The sequence below is a fragment of the Apteryx rowi genome, unplaced genomic scaffold (genome assembly GCF_003343035.1).
Source record: "Apteryx rowi isolate R43461 unplaced genomic scaffold, aptRow1 scaffold_251, whole genome shotgun sequence".
Lineage (NCBI taxonomy): Eukaryota > Metazoa > Chordata > Aves > Apterygiformes > Apterygidae > Apteryx > Apteryx rowi.
The window spans coordinates 1,189,890-1,212,265 of NW_020448875.1; the positions used below are offsets into that span (position 1 = coordinate 1,189,890).

General features: G+C 39.6%; 1 protein-coding gene across 1 annotated transcript in view; it reads right to left on the bottom strand.

Moving 5' to 3' along the window:
- KIF13B (kinesin family member 13B) overlaps nt 1–22,376 on the bottom strand; it is a gene marked incomplete at its 5' end in the record, with an annotated part of 103,281 nt that overhangs the window by 27,893 nt on the left and 53,012 nt on the right. The window contains 17 exons of the mRNA XM_026067017.1: nt 1,145–1,269; nt 2,669–2,724; nt 4,303–4,429; nt 4,763–4,862; nt 6,739–6,768; nt 9,283–9,429; nt 10,372–10,504; nt 11,532–11,689; nt 13,028–13,198; nt 14,722–14,850; nt 15,459–15,608; nt 16,096–16,242; nt 16,626–16,788; nt 17,938–18,148; nt 18,974–19,164; nt 20,149–20,235; nt 21,151–21,281. Coding sequence (XP_025922802.1) covers nt 1,145–1,269; nt 2,669–2,724; nt 4,303–4,429; nt 4,763–4,862; nt 6,739–6,768; nt 9,283–9,429; nt 10,372–10,504; nt 11,532–11,689; nt 13,028–13,198; nt 14,722–14,850; nt 15,459–15,608; nt 16,096–16,242; nt 16,626–16,788; nt 17,938–18,148; nt 18,974–19,164; nt 20,149–20,235; nt 21,151–21,281 — 2,256 coding nt within the window. The remainder of the gene's footprint in view (nt 1–1,144; nt 1,270–2,668; nt 2,725–4,302; nt 4,430–4,762; nt 4,863–6,738; nt 6,769–9,282; nt 9,430–10,371; nt 10,505–11,531; nt 11,690–13,027; nt 13,199–14,721; nt 14,851–15,458; nt 15,609–16,095; nt 16,243–16,625; nt 16,789–17,937; nt 18,149–18,973; nt 19,165–20,148; nt 20,236–21,150; nt 21,282–22,376) is intronic.

Consider the following 22,376-nt stretch of genomic DNA (forward strand, 5'->3'; position numbering starts at 1 on the left):
TTAGGAGTATAATTAACTGTAATTAATTAAGCATAATTAACAAAAATACATAATACATAAATTTTGAGAGCCAGCTTCTCCAGCTCACTCCCTATGAAGAAAAATGCCTGCATTTTAGAAGAGGCCATTAAAAAATAAAAAAAAAAAAAAAACAACATTAGTTTGCCAAATGAAGATGTTGGGATTAAAAATGCCAACTTGCTCAAACTCTGGAACATTTCACCTTGAAGAAAGATCTTTTATTAATTTTTATTAATTTATTAAGATAAGCCAGAGAGCAACAGACACTGCAATGAAGTTCTTCCACTACACTACATGAAAACTATCCATTCAGTATTTAAGAAAGGAGTTTGCTGAAACAGTTGTAGCAATACAACAAAAGCTGGAATTTTCTTGAAGGTTAAAATATAAATATTGCAGAAGGTTTATATGGCTTATTTTCAAGTCGTAAGAAAGACAGCCTGGTAGCAATCTTTCCAGGCTTTAAAACAAAACCACAAAACCAACAACCAAAAAACCCAAAGATCATCAGGAATAAAGCTCCTCTAAGAACACTAAAAAGAAATAAGCTTCACAGTAAGGAGCAAATTTTAAGGGGGAAAAAGTCACAGATATTATTCCAAAACCAACAGCAAGAATTAACAAGCCACCAATTTTAGAGCTAAAAGTTTTAATTAAAAGAAACCAATATACAGCAAGATATGTGACATGAATGCCTCAGCCTAATAAAGTAGCTCCCTACCCCCATAAAACTATGAGCTACGTTGTAAAATGGGGCATAATGAATACAACCACCCACAGTTAAAGAACTTAATCCATAGTCACAGTTAAGATTGTTAGGCTTCCCAGCGGTAGACTTCCATATTCCAGTTTGCTTGGGGGTTTTTTTGTTTGCTTTTGTTTAAGTTTAATACAAACTCAGAATTTCAAGCATTTGTAACACCTGGGTCTAGGTGAAGGAAGATTCTTGAATTTTCTTCTTCTTTTTTTTTTTTTTAATCATGGTTCAACTCCTTGAAAACAAAAATCAGCCACACAAGAGATGTGTTATATATTTCTATATGCCATCTTTGATATTTTGTCTTCTCATGAGAACAATTAAAAGACTCTTGAGCTAAATATTCTAGTCTGGATCTCTGCTTACCTCACTATCATGATGCTTTACAATCTGCAGTTCAAAGAACTCCTCCTCCTCTTCTGCAACAAGAGTAGCATCCCACCCACCTGCTTCTGGGTCATCGAGATTATCTTGGGAACTGAAGTCATCAGCTAGAATCAAAGGAGGATGAAGAAGGTTAGGAGACACAAAGCAATTATCTTTGTTAAGAACATCTGAGGAGTCATTAATTCACATTTTCATCACCAACTGCCAGCTTGGATACCTGCGCTCTACTTGCATAAGAAAAGCTCCCGCTTTTAGTTATACAGTGCTATACGGGAAGTGCGCACATACATTTGGGCACGCGGAGACTGAAATGTGCCTTATAAAGTCCTCTATTTTGTGGAACTCATAATTGTTTCTGAAGCAGGTGGCAAGTTAGCTACAACCAACTGTATAGGATATTGGAGACGGAGGTAAGAGGCTACAGGGAGAGAAGAGGAGGCTACGGGGAGAGAAGAATCTCCCCCAGGTGTGAACCTCCCCTCCTTGCCCACAGCGATATTATCAGCACTACTGCTCAACCATACCAAGTATACTGCTTGTTTGATATTAGTTCGTATCTTTTTCCTTTTTTTTTTTTTCTTCCTTTTTTTAAAAATAAAGATAAGCTGCAGATTGAGCAAGCAAAAATACAGTACTTTTAGACTGTGATCAAACAAATCCTTCATCTGGTCTTTGAGAAGCAGTTCAACCTGTTCTGGCTTGAGTCTCTCACTATTAATAAATTACTAACTAGCGCCTCTCTGAAGCCATTGCATGCATCTCAAAAAGCACGTTGATATATAAGCCATAAATGTAATCGCAGCAAAGGCGTCACTGCGATAGGCAAAATGCCACCTCCCCACTCTTACCTGACGCTTCTAATGCAAGTTTTAGCCCTCTTTGAAACATCATAAGAAGGATTTGTTCAGCTGATTAGCCACTGCTGACCCCTGGATTTTCCTCAGGGTTGCCAATTTCTTGGCTATAATTTCTCATCTTTGGTAAAAGAGTCTGCTAAACACATTGTTCAGACTGGACCTCGTATTTGGATGTATGAAAACAAACACTGTTTAAGGAAAGCCAGAAGACCACTCTGMAAAACTAACGTGAGCTTATCAGGCCACATTTTTGGGATACACAGACATTACTACCAGTGACTGCACRTTTTCTTCGAAGTCATTGATAAAGATATTATATAGCATCAGTGCTATATCCTTGTGAGACCTTGTGATTATTTTTCATTTACACTGGCTTTTGCTGTTCAGCCCTCAGGTTTACTCCTTCTACTATTTCTCTTTTACTTATTAAATATCCGCACAATATAGGGATTATTAAAATGTATGGTTAATTCCATATGTAATGCTGTGCGTTTTGAAACACTATGTCCCAATGAAATAAGTACAGTCTCAAATTAATCTACCTGTCATTCCAGGCATTTCTTCATCTTATTAGCTCAAATGCTATGAGGTTATTGGTTATACAAAGTTTGTTTCAAAGCACTCTGTCCTTTTAAAAACCACTTACCATTCAAGTCAAGGAAAATAACAGGAATGTGAGTTTCCATACCAGGCACTGGAGTCCTAAAATGTAAAATGGGGACAATAGTGGCATTTAAACTAACGTAGATTTACCCAGCACACGTACCTTCTGATACAAGTCCACAGTATATTACATTCTGTACAGCTGCAATTGTAGGTCAGGCCAATGATAACCTTGGCGAACAGCTTTATTTTAATTTACTGTTGCAGATTCAGAGAGAGTCAACTAAATTGGTACTTCTTTTATACCGGCTCTCTTACAATTATTATTTTCTTTGATCTCTGCTTTCAGAAATGTTTTTTTTTCCCCTCTAAAATGCTAATAGCAAAATTAAGTTTATTTACTCTGACATGCACATTTATTAAACACAAAAGCCTCTGCATTAGTGATGTCAGTGAAGAGAGGATTTAGAGCCAGAAAATCCAGCACTAAAGTTTTTAAACCAACACTGATGCTGCCACACTACACAGTCGTTACTATTTCTTGTTAAACACACACATTTAACAATCAAAACAGTCATATAAGGTGCCTCTTTCATAATGTGGATGAAGTAGCAAGATGGATGGTTTTTTGTTTGTTTTTAAAGTTAAATATTCCGTGGCCTTGCACTTTTAAGCCTCACAACATTAAAGTTGTACTAAAAATCTAGTATGAAGCCTGAAAAACATTCTTAAACAAACCTTGCTGCAGCCTTAACTGTAGAAAGGCTGTAGACATCTCATCAACCATCAGCTTGGACCTACTGAATTTTATGGTGAACAGGAGCAGGCTGGGGTCTTACGTAATGTATAAGGTGCTTGAATCAGTTTGAACACATCCTTTGGTGCAAATGTGTTCAAAACAGGTTCTTCCTTAAAGCAGGTTTCCTAAATGAGCACTGTTTTCAAACCTACTCAAATACTTTAATGTGAAAGTTGGCTTAAGTATCACTGACAAAGTATTTGCCATTTCTATGTTTCAGAAGTACCAGTTTTAACAAGCCTCAGCCTGGAACTCCATGACACTTGATTCCATCAATAAATGTTGCTAGAGGCTTGCTCAGAAAAAAAAAAAAAAAATCAGAAAGTTGAGAGCAACTGAAGACAAGAGGTTAGAAGCAAAACAGCCTTGCTTCCTTATCTGCAGTTGTTATTCACAGCTGCTACAGTATGGCAATCTCAGTTTAGCATAATTTACTATTTTTAATGTTTAGAAAATTACATGCAACACTTGCTGACTAAACAGACTTTGTGCTTAAACCAGGAGCACAACAAAATGCTCCTGTAGATGCAGTTTTATTATGACGGAGCAGCCTTTTAAGTGAATGAACTAGGTAATTAACATATTAGCTAATTTTTTTTAACGGTAAGTGCAGTGGTAATAAATATTGATTCCRTTTCTTTAGAAGGTCATAATTACACTCTGATCAATAATAGTATAGTTTACTAAATAGCATTTCTGGATTTCAAATACCCAATCTAATAAAATAATTTAAGCAAGAGCACTAATTTTAACAACTTTGCTCATACAGCATATGAAGTCCAGATAAGAGAAACTAAAAAATGGCAACAACTCAAGCCAGGAACAGGCCATGCATCATTTTTACATTCATTCTTGTATATGGCAATGTATGTTCCTACCACTCTGCTGGAGCTCCAGGGATCCCACTGCCAGCAGAAGGAACCATGACAGCATTTCTTTCTTCAGTAAGGGTTAGCCTCATCTCTAAAAGCTGTGCCTCCCGATCTGCATCATCTTCTGTTTTATCTGGAGAGGCAGGATGTCAGGACGACAGAGATCATTTCTTATTCAGCGTCTTTAGCACGTGTTGATGATATACCATTGCAATAGAATAAACCCCACTCTGCTCAGGTCTGTATTCAGCACACACAGAACGCGCTGTCAGTGTACAGGAATGACAAATGGTTTTATACAGGCCTCTACCTCCGGTTTCTCTGGAGGCAAATTACTAGTGAGTTCAAAGATTCAATCCTCCATTAACCCACTGTCTAAAATTTTACAATATAATAACAGAAAAGGAGTGTGTGCACCTGTGTCTCAACCTATTACTGTCGTTAGCCTTAATAATAATTTGCTTACCAGGTTTCCCAACAAGTTTTTGCAATTGCTGATCAAGATATTCCTGACGCTTTGTTAAGGCACATAGCCATTTCCGACGCAGCCTCTCCAAATCCCTATCCTGTAAAGAGGAAAGGAGTCACGCTAAATATTGACCCAGGAAAGCCAATGTTTCCTGTTTGTGGCTCACACATTTCTTCAACCCTTCTGCTCATCCTCCATCCAAGGAACAGATAAGCAAGATAGAAAACATCTTGAACAAACCACTTAGCTCTTATCCATTATTTCCTTTTTTACAGGACAATATACACAGAATCGCAGAATAGTTGACGTTGGAAGGGACCTCTGGAGATCCTCTAGTCCAAGCGCACAGCTCAAGCAGGGTCAGCTATAGAAGCTTGCTCAGGGCTTGAGTATCTCCAAGGATGTAAAATCCACAACCTCTCTGGGGAACCTCTTCCAGTTTCTGACCACTCTCACAGTTTAAAAAAGCTTCTTATTTTAAGTGAATTTCCTGTATTTCAATTTTTGCTCACTGCCTCTTGTCCCTTCATTGGATACCACTGAGAAGAGTCTAGCTCTGTCTTCTTTACTCTCTCCCATTTATACACATTGAGAAGAGAAGGCTCAGCAGAGATCTCATCAAGGCTGAACAATTCTAGTTCTCTCAGCTTTTCCTTGTGTGTCCGATGTTTCAATCCCTTAACTTTTCACATCTTACTTAACATATTTTCCCCTGCCAGCCTGAGACGTATCTTTTTCTCTAGCTGTTATTTTGTACTACCGAGTACTCAATTAAGCAAACTTCACTTTACAAATCTTCTTTGCCCCAAAGCTAGTCTAAAACTCACTACCCTCTACAATATGGGAAAGTTAGAGACCCCAGTCAGTATTCATGACTCACCATTCGTGCTCAGTGTTTAGCAGCCTCATATTAGGAACCCATCCCTGCCCAGTATCATGCCACTGTTCCTAGCTATGACATTTGCACCCCAGCCACTTTGAATATTTTCTCCTGAAGTGCTAACGTCCTTCAAAAAACACCTCAGTATCCTTAAGAACATTCAGTTCATGTGTCTCTGGTGTGGAGATCCTCAGAAATGATGAACGATGCTCCACGTGCAGCATGTTGGGTGCCACAAAGATGAGCTGTCGGCTCTGGGAGGCCTTCAGGCAAGCCTCTTCTATGGCAATAGCAGCTCAGATTCATTCCACATCAAACTCTAACAAATACTTTGTCAAGAAAAACAGGTGGATGCAAGACTAAAAACTACATTTGTATTACTCACCTGGAGACCCCTAGAAGTATACTGGAATCTGTCAGAGAGCATTAAACCTAAATCTCTTGTTGCTCACATTATACAAATTGAGACCTACAACAGTGACGATGATGTGCTGTTGTTAAAGTTATTCACAAGTGAGTGAAAATGTATCACGGATACCGTGCCTCATCAGCTATCCTGTAAGGCTCAAATAAGGGTGACATTATATACATTCAAAAAAAAAAGAAAAAGAGTGTGCGGATTTCGGTGATTTTCTCACTGTTGTCTTAGGGCTCGAGGAACGGTTGATTATTATGCAGTATATTCCAGGTCTCATACACAGCACATTCATAATATGAAATAGCACGAAGAATTTGATTGCATCTTCAACAGCACCATGCTTATTCTTGCTCTTAATGTAGAAAATCTTAACCTACCCATAGCTTCCTGAGAAGGGAGAACCCTTCCCCCAAAATGCAGAAAAGGAGAAGCAGTTGGATTTTGTTTTGGAAATATAAACTAAGGCATCTTGCTCTTTGCCCTCCTCCTCTTGACCCCACCATATGGCTTTGCAGCATAACAATTTACGTAGTTCTCAGGCTTTTATTCTCTTCTGAGAAAAGACCGTCCATAAATCCGATCAGTGCAGCAGAGATAAAAATGCTAATCCTCCTCTAATACATTCTCACCCCAAAATATTTGCATTTCTAGTAAGAGAGAACTGAAAATTTTTACCTGATAACTGTCCATGTCATCCTCTTCTTCCTAGGCCAAAACATACAAAGCCATGACATTAATTTTTTTTTTGATAGCAGGAAACACTTTGAATGCAAAAGGTGCAACCATTTTAAGCAACGTTTCAATAAAAGTCCAAGTTTAGCAATGGTACGACCATAGAATTAAAACACAGTGATGCTTATCCCTGCTATTAGGTTTTCCTTTTTGAACTGGTCTGGGAGGGTACCAAAGATTTACAGCTATCAGCTGGTCCAAACATGTAAATTAAAAAAATCCAACTATTATAATGGGGGGGGGGGGGAACCCAGAAATAACACTATTAGATTTCTTCTTAACTGGAAGAAAGTGAAATATTTAAGTTGCCGTAGGAAAGAAATGGTAGTTGCAGCGAAACAGCTTGGAACCTGTTGAGCCTGGACAGTAAAGGAACATCATGCTGCTCAGGAATACTACAGCAGGCACCGAAAATCAAAGTCTGACACAAAGGATCTGAGGTAAGCTTGCCTTCGCATTTAGAGAAGAAAAACTGTAAACATCTAAGTCAACGGTTAGGCAGTTAGAATAACAGTGTCTGCCCCCCCACCAGGCACAACACAGACCTCAGACATTTTGATTTCCGTTATTTTCTGATGGGAGACACCACCTTTCATCCTTGACATGTACCACAAGCAAAGCCATTTGCAATGAGAGTGAGCTTGACTGTCATTCCTGCACAGCGAAGGGAAAAGCAGACTCCAGTCCTCACCGAGTTAATACTTATCTATTTAAGTAATAACAAGCCACTGGAGTCTACTCCAGTATCTTAGCAATCAAAGCAAAAATTTAGCTAAGTTAAAATTAAAAAGCCATACAGAAGAGGCATTTTCTTAGTTCAAGTCTTTAGAAAATCTTTCGCATTCCATAGATAGCGTTTCACTTGAGACAGAGAAATGCAGATAYGGAGACTAAAAATCCAGATGTTTAAGTCCAAGGGTTACTGTAAGCAGAACTAATGAAACCTGGTTTTCAACAGCTCTTTCCCCCGGGGGTTATCAGCGTCACAGACAGCTCACTGGTCTTCCTCTCTCTCTCAAGGGGAGCTTAAGTACAGTCTTTCTCCTTGAAAGAACTTACTTTGTGGCTTGTCAGCTCTGCCAGATATAGTTGAAACTGGTCAACAGAYCAGAAATTATCTGGGGAAGAAGCAGCACGAGACAGACTGGATGCTCACCTGGGCCTTGTTTCCTTAGAAAGCAGGCTAAAAGGGGCATGGGTGTTACGTGCGTATAACGCAGCCACAGCTTTCACGTAACATTTACAAGAAACCAATCCATCGTCTCAGGACGAGAGGGTCTTAAGAAGCCTGCTCGGTTCAGGAGTGGGAGAGTAGAAGAGTCTACCTGCTCTAGAGGCAGGTGGGTATCGGGAACTGCTGGGAGGGAAGGGGAGTTCGAAAGCTTGCAAGCAGAGTCACGAGCGTAAGCAGAACAGGGAAATAAAAGGCACAGCTGGCCTAGGAGGGGGATTTCTCTAAAGATGGAAGAAAATCCCCCTTTTATGCCCCTGACACACAGGGAGTAAGGGATTGCTGAGGCTGGGAGACAACTCAAACGCAACGACTTCAGACCTCACAAATGCAAAACCGATACTGATGAAGCAAAAAGGGGAGCAGACACATTGGGGCATACTCTGTCAAYGGGGTAAAGAGAGCATGGAAAGCTGGGAGGTAGCCCCCAAACCRCTAGACAGTTAGTTGGCCTTGTCTCAAGCAAGGCAGCTAATCAAGCAAGTCCAAGAAAGGGCTGCTCTGGTGCACTGGATTTTGACTTGCTAACTCACAGGAGTGACTCAAATTCTCATTTAGCTGCTGGGGAAAAAGTGAACTGCACCAGAAACTGAGAAGATTCCCCCATTAAGACAATCTCCTGAAACAGGGAAACTGAGRCAACATGMCCTCACCATAAATCATCAGCTAAACACCAGGTTGAGCACACTCCCTAGACACACATCAAGATACTTGCACTTCAAGGTGAGATTCAATGCTTCTGACRCCATCAAAACAACTGGCCCATATAATTCTGATGTTTCTAACACCACATTATTGAAATAYGTTCCCTTGAGTCATTTTAATTTGAATAATTACTCGAAATTGCTGCCATATTCAATATTTGAAGTAAAACCTACTAGACGAACTCCTAATGAGTTTTAGAAACTTTGGCTCTTTTTTCAGAAGAGACACAGAAGGTGGTCTTACATATATTGTATTTGTCATGAAAAYGATTCTTGATTAAGAGAAAGTTCTTCCACAACACTTTCTGAAAGACGGAGTTTTGGATGTAGAGAACCATGGATAATCCCTAAAACCACTGTCAAAGCAGTTCTGACAATCTTTTCTATTGCTTTATGCATTTACATAGCAGGTTCAAAAAGAAAACCCCAAACAAACTAAAACTTCTAACCCATGACCAATGCTGTTGCCTCCAACTGCAACAGCTTAGAACTTTTACATTTTTACAAGTCATGGAAACATCCACAGCTGAGAAGAAAGAGTCAGGCTCTTACCTGATAATTTTCATGTATTTTTTGTGGYTTGACATGCTTTATTTGAACACAGCCAATTCCAATGGATAATATGGATTCCTCCATTAGCGGCAAGGTCCCGGATTCCTGTACAGATCTCACTTCAACCTGAATTCGTCGGGACTGCCCCTGAACAAGGGAACAATTTGAAGCACTTAAAAAAAAAAAAAAAAGTCTGACCAACCAACAAGTATAAAATCCTGAAAGCTTAATGACAGAGAGACCTCTACTGGCAGTCATTTGCAAGCAACATATTTTTAGCTATTCTGAAGAATAAACTGGCAAGTACTGCAATCTCAGCCACAATGACCAAGCGTTCAAGAGATACCACTTCTGTTGCAAGGATTTATGTCCACACAATATTCAACATTCAGCAAGTCCCCAATAAAAAGCTTACTTTTTATTGAGGATTTTCATACCATATAGGATTTTTTAAGTACTTTTGAAGGCTGAAAACAGGTTCTCTTCCCCATCTACAAGAGAGGAAAAGAAAGTCTGATGTGGTGAGTTACTGSACCTGAAGTGAACTTGATGCTGATTCTGGTCTCCTTGATGGAAAATTCTTACCCACTGATGCCATCAGCGCAGCGAAGTAACTGTTTTCTTTAGCCATAAGGGTAGGAAAAACCAAAGGAGTTGAGGAGTTCAGAGGTGCAGCCTGTATCTAACTTTTACTATTTCCTAGTGTTCTGTGAGCAAAAGCTTATCATTTAGAAGCGTTAGCTACTCTGTTAAGCATTAACAATCTAATGTTTGTAGAATCCAAAGAACAAGGGAACAGTTGGCCAAAAGGAGAAAAAACAAGACAAAAACCAAAAAGCCCCACAGGATTGGGAACAGAACACAGCATAAAGATTACAGGTAAGCCTTTGATCACCGTCACATGCAGCAGTTTCACGCAGTACTGAGGAACTCCACTTTCCCCCATCCCCTGCCTGTTTTATTCAAGACCATGTTTCGTACCTAAGCTTGACAGTGCCGTGGACACCATCCCTCTATCATACCAAATATAAGCTTCCCAGCTTCCCGTAGTCTCTTTACACAGCTGAACTCCTGTACCTGCCACCTTACCTGTCTGAGCTGGAAGATGCCTCCAGTGCTTACGTCCTTGGCAGGAGTCACCTCAACTGGGCAGTATTCCCCGTTCTCGTTCAGCTCTAGAATTTGAACCCAGAGCTCTACTTTTCGGGTTACTTCRCTCCACCTGCAAAACATGCCAGGAACCGTCACATATTTTTTTTGTCTTAAAACAAACCAAACGCCCTGCCAAACCATGCAGATTGGAGACATGAAGGGACACTTCCGCAAATGTCACTTGTATCCAGATGGGGTTACTAGTTGTCCAGTGCTTATAATTTTACTGACAATCTTTTAGTCAAACATCAGAAATAAGCCTTTTCTTGATTCCAGCACCAAATCCGATTCCACTAGATTCCAACACTTAAGCTCTGGTCTCAGCGACTGCCACAAAAGCCCAGGGTTGTCAGTGTGATCAGAGGCACACAGAAGGCAGCAGAATGAAACATGCAATCGTCTTGAAAGCTCTCAAGATTCAGGGCACTTTTCTGAACCTCACCACACTACTSCCTTCTCTCAAATTCTTCCAAGAGYTTAAAYAAGAAATGGCCACTTTTRTAACAAAAGCAAAAAATCAAAACCCTGCAGTCTGAATTACCATATTGTTGCATATTTATTCCATTCGAAATAATTAGCAAAATAGTTCTTCCAATGGAAACATCACAATCGTAGCACTTTATGGCCTGGAATGAACTGGAGTCTGACCTCAAATACATCAGCCTACAGTTAGAGCAACCACCTTGCCATTTTGGACTTCAYGGTTCTTTCTGGCTCAGACCAGCATAACGATATGAAGAAAAATAATCAGCCTGCTGTTTTTGCTTCTTTGTAAAACACTACTCACATGCAAATGGGTTGCCTAAATAGAAGGGTCTTCATCTGAAGTCTTTAAGGTTTACCACTTTTAATTTGAAACACAGAGATGAGCATTTCTCTTTTCTTTTTTTTTCTTTTGAAGCCTACTAAGAAATCACATGTTGTTTTCGCAATAGACAGTCTATTCATACTAGTCTAATAGACAAAGTCTCAAATATCTGGTTCAGTTTTCATCAGCACAAAGATGTGACTACTTGTCTCAAACCTCCTGCCAAATTTGGCCTTGCAGACACTGAATTTCCAGAATCCTAAACCGATGATCTATTTTCTGTAGTTACCTGTCACGAAGGCTTCGTGTTTTGGCTTGAATTATTCCCAAATCCCACAGGGCTGGATTTTTGCGATCACCACTCTGCTTGTGCCCATAAACTTCAATTGCCAAAGCACCGTCATAAAGATGCTCCATGAAGTCTTCGGAAATATTTACAGAAAATTCCTGTATGTAACCGACAAATGGTTAATGATTGTGACCGCACAACACTGACTTCCATTACATTTTTATACCCTGTACCAGGCTTTCTTTCCAGAGAGGAGCTTGTATTTATAATGGAGTATTTTGCAGGATACAATAAAAAAATAAAAATAAAAAAACAACAACACTGGAAAAGACATGTTTGATAGTCTACATAAGCTGAACTGTAGTCACATTAATATGACTAATCCCATTTAAGTGCCTCCACTGTCTGAAATTTCTGCAAAATCAATTAAAGGCTTTTGACAAAGTTGTTTAAGGTTCTCCACTAGAAGCATTATTAGAACTGTTATGGTCTTATTTACACAGCTAATCTTTCATGCTGCATGCATTCAAGACCCTACCATTTTTAAGAACAAAATAATTAGCATTTTCCTATTCTAATTGTTGGCAACACAGTAACACCATAAAGCCTCAATCAGGGTTAGAGACTTGTTGTTTTGACTTTATTATATGCATGTAGTAAAGTCATTCTGGTCCCCAAGACATTAGGACACAATATAGAAGAAAAAAAGACCTGTCATCTCATTTTGGGGAAGTGAGGCAAAGATATATGACTTGCTGAAGACCAAAGTCTCAAAGAGTTGAAAAGTGACCACATGCTGTCCAAGTCCTGGTCCAATGGTTCAAGTAAACTACCACGTTTTCTAACATTTAGAATCAAAGCCTCAAAACTCAGAAGGTTTTGTATCTACTTTACAAATGATAAGCTAAAAGGAAGAAATTACTCAATGCAATAACAAATCAGAGGAAGAACAAGATGGGAACTCAGGTGATTGACTGGGATTCACCTAACCTGACTTTAGACCTTTAGACATCTCTATTAAAGATGCCTCCACTCGGCTAGTTGCTCTAGAGTCAAYAGGGAGAAAGAGCCACTTCCAAGATACACGACCTAGCTTAAAGGTCTGTGTTAGGATGAAAGGTCTCATGTCCCAGAACTACCCATTTCTCTTCACTGATGTCAGAGCRTTCAGTGATCAGCTCAAATGTAGACATCAAACATACTCTTCACACTCTTGGGCATTCTTACTGTGGCTAAACTSTAACATAAATCTCTCGGTCAAACAGATTGCTTGCCTTTATTAAACCACTTTATCTTCTTCAGTGATTTCTGTGCACTGAACAGTGTAGTGCAATGGATTCTGAGGGGGTTTTGAGCTCTTATTAAACATGGTAGTAGGGTACCAGCCTTACAAAGTATAATAACGGGAGCAAAGAGGCAACGGACAAAGTGCTACGCAAGCACAAACCTGCTTTGTCTGACTAGAATTTCATTAATAAAATAGAAAAAAAATTTACACTGCAGTGATCGAAGACAACCATGCACCGCGGCTCCTTGCTGCTGGAAGATAAGGAAGGATCCACCTCAGGTGCAACGTTAACCGGCTCCAGCTGATCCCAGAATGTATATTTGCAGAACACAAAGTTGGAGAGGTGCTGCGGTAAGCCTGTAGCTTGAAGTATTTTAATCTAGAAAAGAGATAAGAAACAAAGATAAAGAAGTTATTAGTCAGGCACAGAATGAAAAGGTCTTTTCTTAGAACAATATTTTTCTGGTCCACTGCAAAGGATAACTAAGAAGTTTCTGGGGGACAAAAAGGTTTTACGAAATATGGTTTTCCGCATTGAAATACATTGGACTATTTTTATTGCATCAGCTTAAAATTGCCGCTAGATGTCACCAAGCACCTATTTCTGTGGAACGAAAGCAAGCGGGATGAACTTTACAAACACACAAAAACATTTCCTTTATTTTGAATAGCACGATGCACCAAAAACGCTATAATTCAAGAAATAATAATAAAAATCACCTACTTCTACCAAACTGGGCTCCTTTATTCTGCAAACTCCTTGTTTGAAGATACTACTTGTCCTCATTCTGTGATGCCAGAAACAGTACAAAAATAGCCCCTGCCCTGCCTTAAAAATCAAGGCCACATAGAAACAAAACTCTCAAACTTCTATTCTCCATTTGCCAAATTAGCATCAAATGAGTTAGAATCCACTGGTTAAGCACCATCCACGGTCAGGAGAACGTGTTGCTGCCACAATGTCCCATGTTGTTTGCAAGCACATGGAGCTCCATGGTACAGTTCTGTTGCCCCCAAATTGGTCATATTATCCTTTAACCCGCAAAACTCGGGTTCCACTCCCTCTAATGCTTTTTGCCTCCCTCTTTATTTGTAGCTTGGCCGATGCTTGTTGCTTGTATTTCCCTACCACACAGAATTGCTGGTACGACCTTCCTGCTCACTTGTTTTTCACTGTTATTATTATGTATAAATACATCTATATGCACACCTTGCAAAATATTGAAGAGTGAGAAAGATTCAAAAGGCGTTTATTAGATTCTGTGACTGCTTTTCATTAGATACCATGGATCAAATTCCAGTACACAAAACTTCCACGTTTTTCCAAGACTACAAGCAAAACTACCTGGGGTAAAATTTTGCGCGCGCGTGCATGTGTGTATGTATGTGTGTGTGTGTGTGTGTGTGTGTGTGTGTGCAGTTAAAGTTCTATATTTATTTTACTGGATACCTGGCAGACTTTAAAAACATCACAGAGACTGAAAGAAACAAAAAACATCTAGTCTTCTTCCATTATTTCAACTACTAAAGTGACAAAGTATCATGAGTAAAGACCAGACAGCAGCGTTTCAGGGCCCCGAAACATTACAGAAGGCCATGAAAACAACTAATGCCAAAGTATTAGGCTCTGCACATACCACTGACTGATCAGCTATTTGTTTCGTCCTTTTTAATATTTTTTAATCCAGAAACATCAGGAGAGTTTCATATAGTCTAGCAACATGTCCAAAGACAGAACTCTGCTTGTGTAGCTGAACACTGGAAGTGGACATTGTGGAAAGGGTTACAATGAGACATTTAACGACCAGCAAAGCATCCAATGTACCACAGACTTTTTCATTTTAATACCTGGGTTGGAAAGAGAGAAGTTTGCTCATAGGTTAGGATATATCTGCAACTCACCATGCAGACGAGTTTTCTCTCCTGAGTGTCGTTTTCATGGGAACAGTCTGGACTATCCTCACCTCCTACCAGCCTGTCCTCTATCTCTCCACTCACTCGAACAACTTCAACATGGAGACGACCAGATACCTGATGAAAAAGGAAAATAAAAAGTTACTTGGGTGCCAGAGAACAGTAATATTTTTCAGGTACCTACAGGTACCACTGTTTCCAATCCATCAACAAATGTTTTCTTCCTTTTTATCATTTTGCGCTACAAATTTGTTGCATCACTGAATGCTTCGGAGCCACCAGAGTGACTTTGAGAACAACATGCTGCATCTCACTCACCTTCCCACCAGTCTCTAGAGGGTCTGCAAAGTGTACATTCAAGGTAAAGCATATAGGACATTGCTTAGTAGGCCCTAGCTGCCCATGAAGTTTTTCTTGTCGTATATATTGAAGAACCTATTCTTGATGGCAAAAGGCAGTGGAGCTATAGCTCATACCGGTTTTACTAAGCATTTATTTTGGGCTGGTTTGCTTAGAAAGGTGCTCACAAAGCTTTCCCCTTTCACAATCACTATGTCGGGATTTGGAGCAGCCTAAACAACTGCAATAAGGTATTGTGGGATTTGCATAATCCCAAATTGTTAGCAAAGAGCTTGTGCACAGGAAACTGGAATTTACTGGTAATAAGAGCCGTAGACTGTAATTAAACAGTTGAATAAGGATAGATTATAGAAGGAATGACAAACCTCTCCCTTCTGATTGATGATCGGAACAGCATACTGTAGTTTCACATCATAGAACAGGCACTCAAGAAAAACATTGGCTACTCCAATAAGGCTGTGGTTTTCTTGCTCATCGTAGAATGGATCGGCTCGCCGGAAGTACGCTCTCATCACCTTGAATCAAATTCAGAATAACGTAAGAAAAACAAACACAGTTTTCAAAGCAGTGCACAACTCGCCTAGAGAAAGAAAAACGGACACAAGCAAGAGGCCAAATTAGATCACAAGAACGAAAACTTGAGTTTTATTTTGAGATCTGTTCCCAGCAAACTCTCTTTAATGTTGTTAGATTCAGAGAAGTTAGCCTGAACCTCAACACCTGTTGCATTTACTTAGCGCTTCTTATTGTGTGCATGTTTCCACCAAACTGCATGTGCAAACAAGCATTAAAGTGACAAGATAAGGGTTAATGAAATATTGAAGATTGCTTCAGCACTAGAAGAAAAAAAAAAACCCACAGCAATGGCTCAGGAAAACTTAACTCTTTGCCTTTTCCCTCCCCCAACAGAACCAGAAGATTGTCCCCCATCTACTTAAATCAAAAATTTAACAGGGACCTAATTCTAGTCGGCACAATGTTGGAGTTCTCATTTTTACTTACTGGGTTGTCTTCCTCGCAGTCTTTCCACTCTTGGTAGAGATCCCTCATATCTACCAGTCGATTTTCCAGTTTTTCTAGCGACCAGATCTGTTTGCCTTTCCCTTTCCTTCTCACCTGAATAGCAGGCTCACTGAGAATTGCACCTCTCTGGGAAACAATTAGAGAGACAAGGAATCCATGTCACAGCAATGAACAAATAGTTAAAAAAAAACAAAAACAAACAAAAAAAACCCCCCAACAAAACACAGAGAATGTCTTTGAGAGAAATTAGGATTTTTTTTTAATTAATTCTAGCTTAAGCAACCAAATCCTAGAAAAATGGACACTAATATTTTTCAATAAGCTAGCATACTATCACACTTTTATAGCAACAAAATAGGAAAAAAATGTAGCATGCACTAACAGAGCCATGTTTAATGCACACAAATACCTTGGCAAATTATCTGGACCATTAGAGTCACAATAAGACAAATATGAACTCTGAGGCAACGTTTCTGAACAAAGATTTAGTTCCACCAGGGCTATCTTACCTTACTGTTAGCATTAAGGCTTGAAGCTGGGATCTGGAGTGTGACTTTATACTCTGTCCTTTTGTCTAATTCCTCTCCGATGAAATTGGCTTCTCTCACATACAAATTGGCTTTAACTATCTGCTCTCGCAGCTTCCTCAGGCTGTGGGTCAACATTTCCTCTCTAAAAGAAGGGGATTTTGAGGGGGACAGGAAAAATCATGGCATTTAGGAATTGAAATTGAGAGTGCAGTGCAAATGATCACTTGGCAGAGGAGGAGTTTGTTAACATTCAAGTTAGCTGCTTTTGAACACAAAGATCAGGGCAATTAAATTGCATTTCTGTTGCAAAATAATAAAAAAATGATTATCCGTATGAATTTAATAGTATGAACATCAGCATACTGCTGGCTTTGGAGACTTCTCCATGCATCTGCTTAACAGCGAGCACTTGTGTGGCCTGTTCCAGAGTTTTCCCACCACAGATGTGGATGTTCCATCTTACAGAGAAAGGTTTATTTAGATTTGCTCGCTGGCCACCCTGACGAGCGTATGAGAGCGCCAACTGCAAAGCAGGAATCTAGTACCACAAAATATTCCAGACAGACACCTAACGCCTTGTTAGACTGCTTCAAATACAAATCTAAATTAAACAGCTAAAGAAGAAACTTCTGAAATAGAAAGTATTTTCTCATTACAGGGTCTCTCCCAAACTCATTGCTTGAGGGAAAGTTTCATCTTCCTCTTGCTGCTGCTCTTTTTGACAGCAATACTGGCAAAGACCATTCAAGGGCAAGAAGTAAACAGTCTCAGGGAAGTTGTCTAGGAAGAGGCAAAGAGCACCGTGGCCCCTCGGTGGTTGTAAAACAGGCCCAGCAATCTTTCCAGTGCTCTGGATCCAAATTTTTTTCTACCTTCCTCTTAGTCCCTTTTCATTCTGCACTCCTCTGGCTGCTGGAACCTGCCCAGGTCAGACAGATGTGTGCGAGTACAGAGGCAAAACAGCCTTCCAGCAGCTGAGTCAGGAATAGGCAGAAGAAAAGACAGATCACACAGAAGTCCCAAAACTTCCAGCAATCACCTAATCGTTAGTCAAATTTAATGCTGGTGAGGACCGAGTTTCTCCTTAACTGCGAAACAGACACTCTGCTGTCCCCGTCTTTTCTAACATCAGTGGTCTGATTATTCTTATGTTCGTATTTTCGCTCTGTCCTTCCCATTCTGCTGCAGGATTCTTCTCAGAAAGTAGGCAGAGGAGTGGGAAAGCTACAAAATTCACCGGCACTAAAGAACTTCAAATCTGACTATCAGGGACGCACATTTAATTACTCACCTCTCTTCTGCCCACTGCCGCAAGCGCTGCTGAGCGCTGGGAGAATGGAAGGAGAACCTGTCCATGCTGCGGAAATGCTGTTTCTCTGGTGACAGTCGCCTTCGCAGTTGCTCCAGTTCATGTTCATACATCAGCCTCTGTCGTTCAAGCGCAGATCTCTTCTCCTCTTCATGTTGCTGCTCCAGGCTTTGCAAGATAGACTGCATTGGATCTAAGCAGATGTTGAAAAGAAAGAAGCTAGTACTTCTGGGTTCAAATGCCTAGTAAGCATAAAATTAAACGGAAACAGTGAAGTAGTGAATATGGGGCAGAGACTGAGACTCAGAAGTGAGATCTTCCCCAGGTCCTGCTACAGATATTCTGCATGCTCTTGGGCAAGGCACAAATTACTGTGCTTGGTAGCTCCCCTCCCCAAACGATAGCTGCAGATATTCACTTTAGGGGCTGCAGTAGCCTTTGATTTCTATGGGTGAAGAACACCCGAAACAGTAAGCACAGTTATTATAATAAAAAAAAAAAAGAAGGAGAATTTGCATTTTTGTTTTTATGCATATAAAAACCTCACATTATTGCTGAACTATGTAATAAAATAAATATCAACAGAACAGACTTGGATGAATGATTTAAGAGAATTTGGAAAGAGAAAGACCAAGTTGAAAAAAACCTTCCTCCTGTTTTCCAAAATAATGACATTCTGGAGCAGCTATGTAAGACCATAAAAACTGAAGAACAGGGTTTCAGAAACAGAGATCACTACAGCTAATGCCTGAGCCAGACATAATGCAAGAAAAATACCCAGTGAAGTGAAAACACCTTGATTCTAAGCTGCAGCACCAGCAATATTCCAGTTTGGGCTTTTTTCTCAAGAACTGCCAAACATAACATTCTGCAGCTGTGTTTTTCCTCTCAAGWGCAAAAACGGCTAAGCTGAGTCATTCACAAGAAAATTTCTCCATTATAGGAAGTTATGAGGGAAAAGCATTTCTCTGGTGAAGAGAATTCTGTACCTATTTCCAATAATTCTGTTGCTTCTTACCATTACCACCAAGCGCCTTCATAGTGACCTCCATCTGGGCGTATTCATAGCTGAAGTTAATCTCACTAGACACCTCGCTGGAATTGTCTCCATCTATGTCCAGCTGCTCGACACTGTTACTGCACTTCATAGAGTTGTCTCGCTCTTCGTCTTCATGTTCTGCCTTCTTTTTCTTCTTTGGCAAATTCAGCCTTTAAAAGTAGATGTTTTAAAAGAACTATCAATTGTCCAACTCTGAAACAAAGGGTTGCTTGAAAAGGTTATTGAAATTAAGCGGGTTGTCCAAAACAGAAAGTTTTTGTCTTTCAAAAGCTGTTTATCTTTGGCGAGTCTAATTTTCCTTGGAACAAAAAAGACAGTTCAAGACTAACTCATCTACATTACACTCCAGCAATACAGAGTAACTAATAATATTAACAATATAGTTTAGATCACTGTTATTTTTTTTCAGTCCACCCACAACTGAGTAATTTTGAGCCAATAATGAAATTACATCCTGCTTTTTAAGAGGATGCTTCTTTCAAGCATAAAGGAAAACAATTACATTTTAGATTATCACTTGAATCCACTGATATTTAAGGTATTTAAGGCCAAGCGCAGAGGGTACGAAGCATGACAGTCTTTCACAGAAAGCTTCTGCCAGAAATCCTATCTGATAGAGAAAGTACTCAAATATGCCTGGAGCTGGAACTCCAGGGAACAGAGCGATCTTGCAAGACCAGACTGTTTAACATAGGTCAAAAATCGAACACTTCAGATGCAAAACCCGAAAGGCAACTTATTTAAATAAAAGCTTAAGTGTAACATTTTCACAATGGGAGAGAGAGTGTTAAGTTGGTGCCAAATTGCACAACATCGTTAGTTACTGGACCAAATTAAAGTTATCACCTCACTAGAGAGATCTAATGATAATAGTAAGGATAACAAGAGCCAGATCCTCATCCTTTGCAAATGCAAGAAGCTGCGTCAACCTATTGCTCTGAAATTAAAGCTACGCACAGTCGCTACGACATCTATCATTCAAGAACATCCAAAAATCAGCATTCCCTTTATAATCCCTATCAAAAAGAGATCATCTCCTCCCGCACCTTGAAGGCTCTGCTGACATCCTTCCTTATACTATAAGGTAAAACAAAATTGGCTCAAATTTACAATTTCTTTGATATCTTTCATACCTGAAGAAGTGGTTGTTTCCCCATAGTATTCTGTCTCCATGATGTAGCTGGACAGGACCCGTAACAGCAGAACCGTTTACAAATGTCCTTTAAAAAGAAGAAAATCCAAAGCAAATGCACCTTTATAAGGCTTTTTTTTTTTCCCCCAGTACTGCTTTCTTTATTGTAGCTAGTTAAGATAAGGGAACAAGTTCATGGATTACAAACAGGCAAAACATCCCCAGAAACTTCACTCAGTGCTGTTTCATAAACTCCTCAACTTCTTTCAATTGCTTAAGTTTTATGGAATTTGCTACTTTTGGATAGATAGTATCACAGCTATGTCTGGGGAGTATAGCTATTGCTTAAAAATGGAGAGTCTGCAAAAAAGAGAAGGCACTGGAAATCAACCCTTTCACACCGCCTTGAAATACAGACACAAAATACATTTGAATAAGACGTCAGAGAACTCGGGTATTTACATAGCTTAAAGACAACAAACTAATTAGACCCATCAGAAACTTTGCATTTATTTCAAAGTCAGACTAAGCCTGAAAATAGGATCATAGGAAAATTCATATTAAAAGGGATCTCAGGAAGTTATCTATTCCAGTCTCCTGCTCAAAGCAGGGTCAGCTATGAACCAGGGTAAACATGAAATTCCTGAATTTGGTGGATCTAACAGTAGGTTACTGGGGATGCTGAAGGTGCACGCCATTTTGCGATCAGTCTGAATATAACATCCGATTTTCAAGCACCGTAGGTTATTCAGCCTCTCTCTGAAAACTTAGACTACAAACTCCACCACCGACAGAAATCTATTTTGAACCAAAGATACGAGTTTACGGGAGGGTAGATGACAATTCAAACAAAACCTAAAAGCAGAATACAAGAAATAGAATTTTCTTACTTCAGACTAAAGGAAAAAGCATAAGTTTTAGTTACCTTTTTGCACCACTGACCATAAAATACTAGATAAATCTACAGTTCTTACACAACTAAAGCTCTATTTTGTTCCATTACCTAGTATTTTTCTGAGGTGTTAACATCACCTGTCCTTCTGGAGTGATGTCTATAATGCAATGTTCAGGAAGAATTCCCATTCCACATAGCTGGATATCTTGAGAGTTGTCCGATCCTATTAACGTGTGCTCCTGTGGAACGTTAGTTCAGACGTTAGCAATGGATTGCAAGAGTTCATTAATTCCAACTCATCCATTCTCCTTCTGGATATATCTTGACATCTAATTATAAAGTTTGAAAGCTATTTAATACTTCCTTTAGAGGGGAAAAAGGACAAGGAAATAGCGCAAGCAAATCCTTACTATTTCTTACAGAAACAAGTAGGGAGCCCTCAGGAAAGTTAAAGGTCAACAGTTAAAACCAAAGATGAAGAGGTTTTTATCACTAAATTATGGAATCCAGTGTCTCAGGATGTTGTGGAAGCCAAAAGCATAAAGGAGTTCAAGGAGGAATTAAGACAGGTTCATAACAGAGCATGTGGGTAAAATAATCTGAGCTCCGAGAATCTCAGGAATTTAGGCAAAACAAGTGTAAGCCATTTTACCAAAAGAATTTCAGAACACAGGGATTTCTACACCAAAAATCCCAACCGCCAAAAAGAACTTGTTTTATTCAAAACCACAACAAAAACCTAACTGAAGTACACAAGCCCATGCAAAGGGGTTGCGCCTAAAAACGGAAAGTATCCCCGATCCCACTATGTCCACCTGAGACTTTTACATTGGTACAGATGGGCCAAGGCCTATTTTCCGAACAGGCTTTGTCTTCCCAGTATTCTTGTCCTGTGTTCACATTGAACACCACAGAAGTCAGCTCTGCTTCAATGGCTGTCACTGTTGAGGCCGATTTAGCAGCTTGAGTCACGCTCTGGACACCTACGTGCAAGCCGTCCGGAACGGCTTCAATTCTTCTCCCAAAACCTCAGCTCAGCTCTTTTGTCTTTTTTTAATGTATTTAGTAGAAACAGCAGTGAAAAAGTTCTTTCCCTTGATTTCAGTAAGAACAGCAATGATAAAACGACCGATATAAAGACGATCACATATTTCTTAGGAGAGACTGAAACAAAACCATCTTTCAGCCCAGATGCTAATCGTGTGGCTGTTTTGAGAGTTACTACACACCACTTCAAAGAGAAGAGGGTGAAGCTCAAACTGCCAAAGCTTTTACACTGTTCATGTTTTAGAACTCGTATTTTGAAACGTGACTTAAAAATGGTTGTTTCTCAT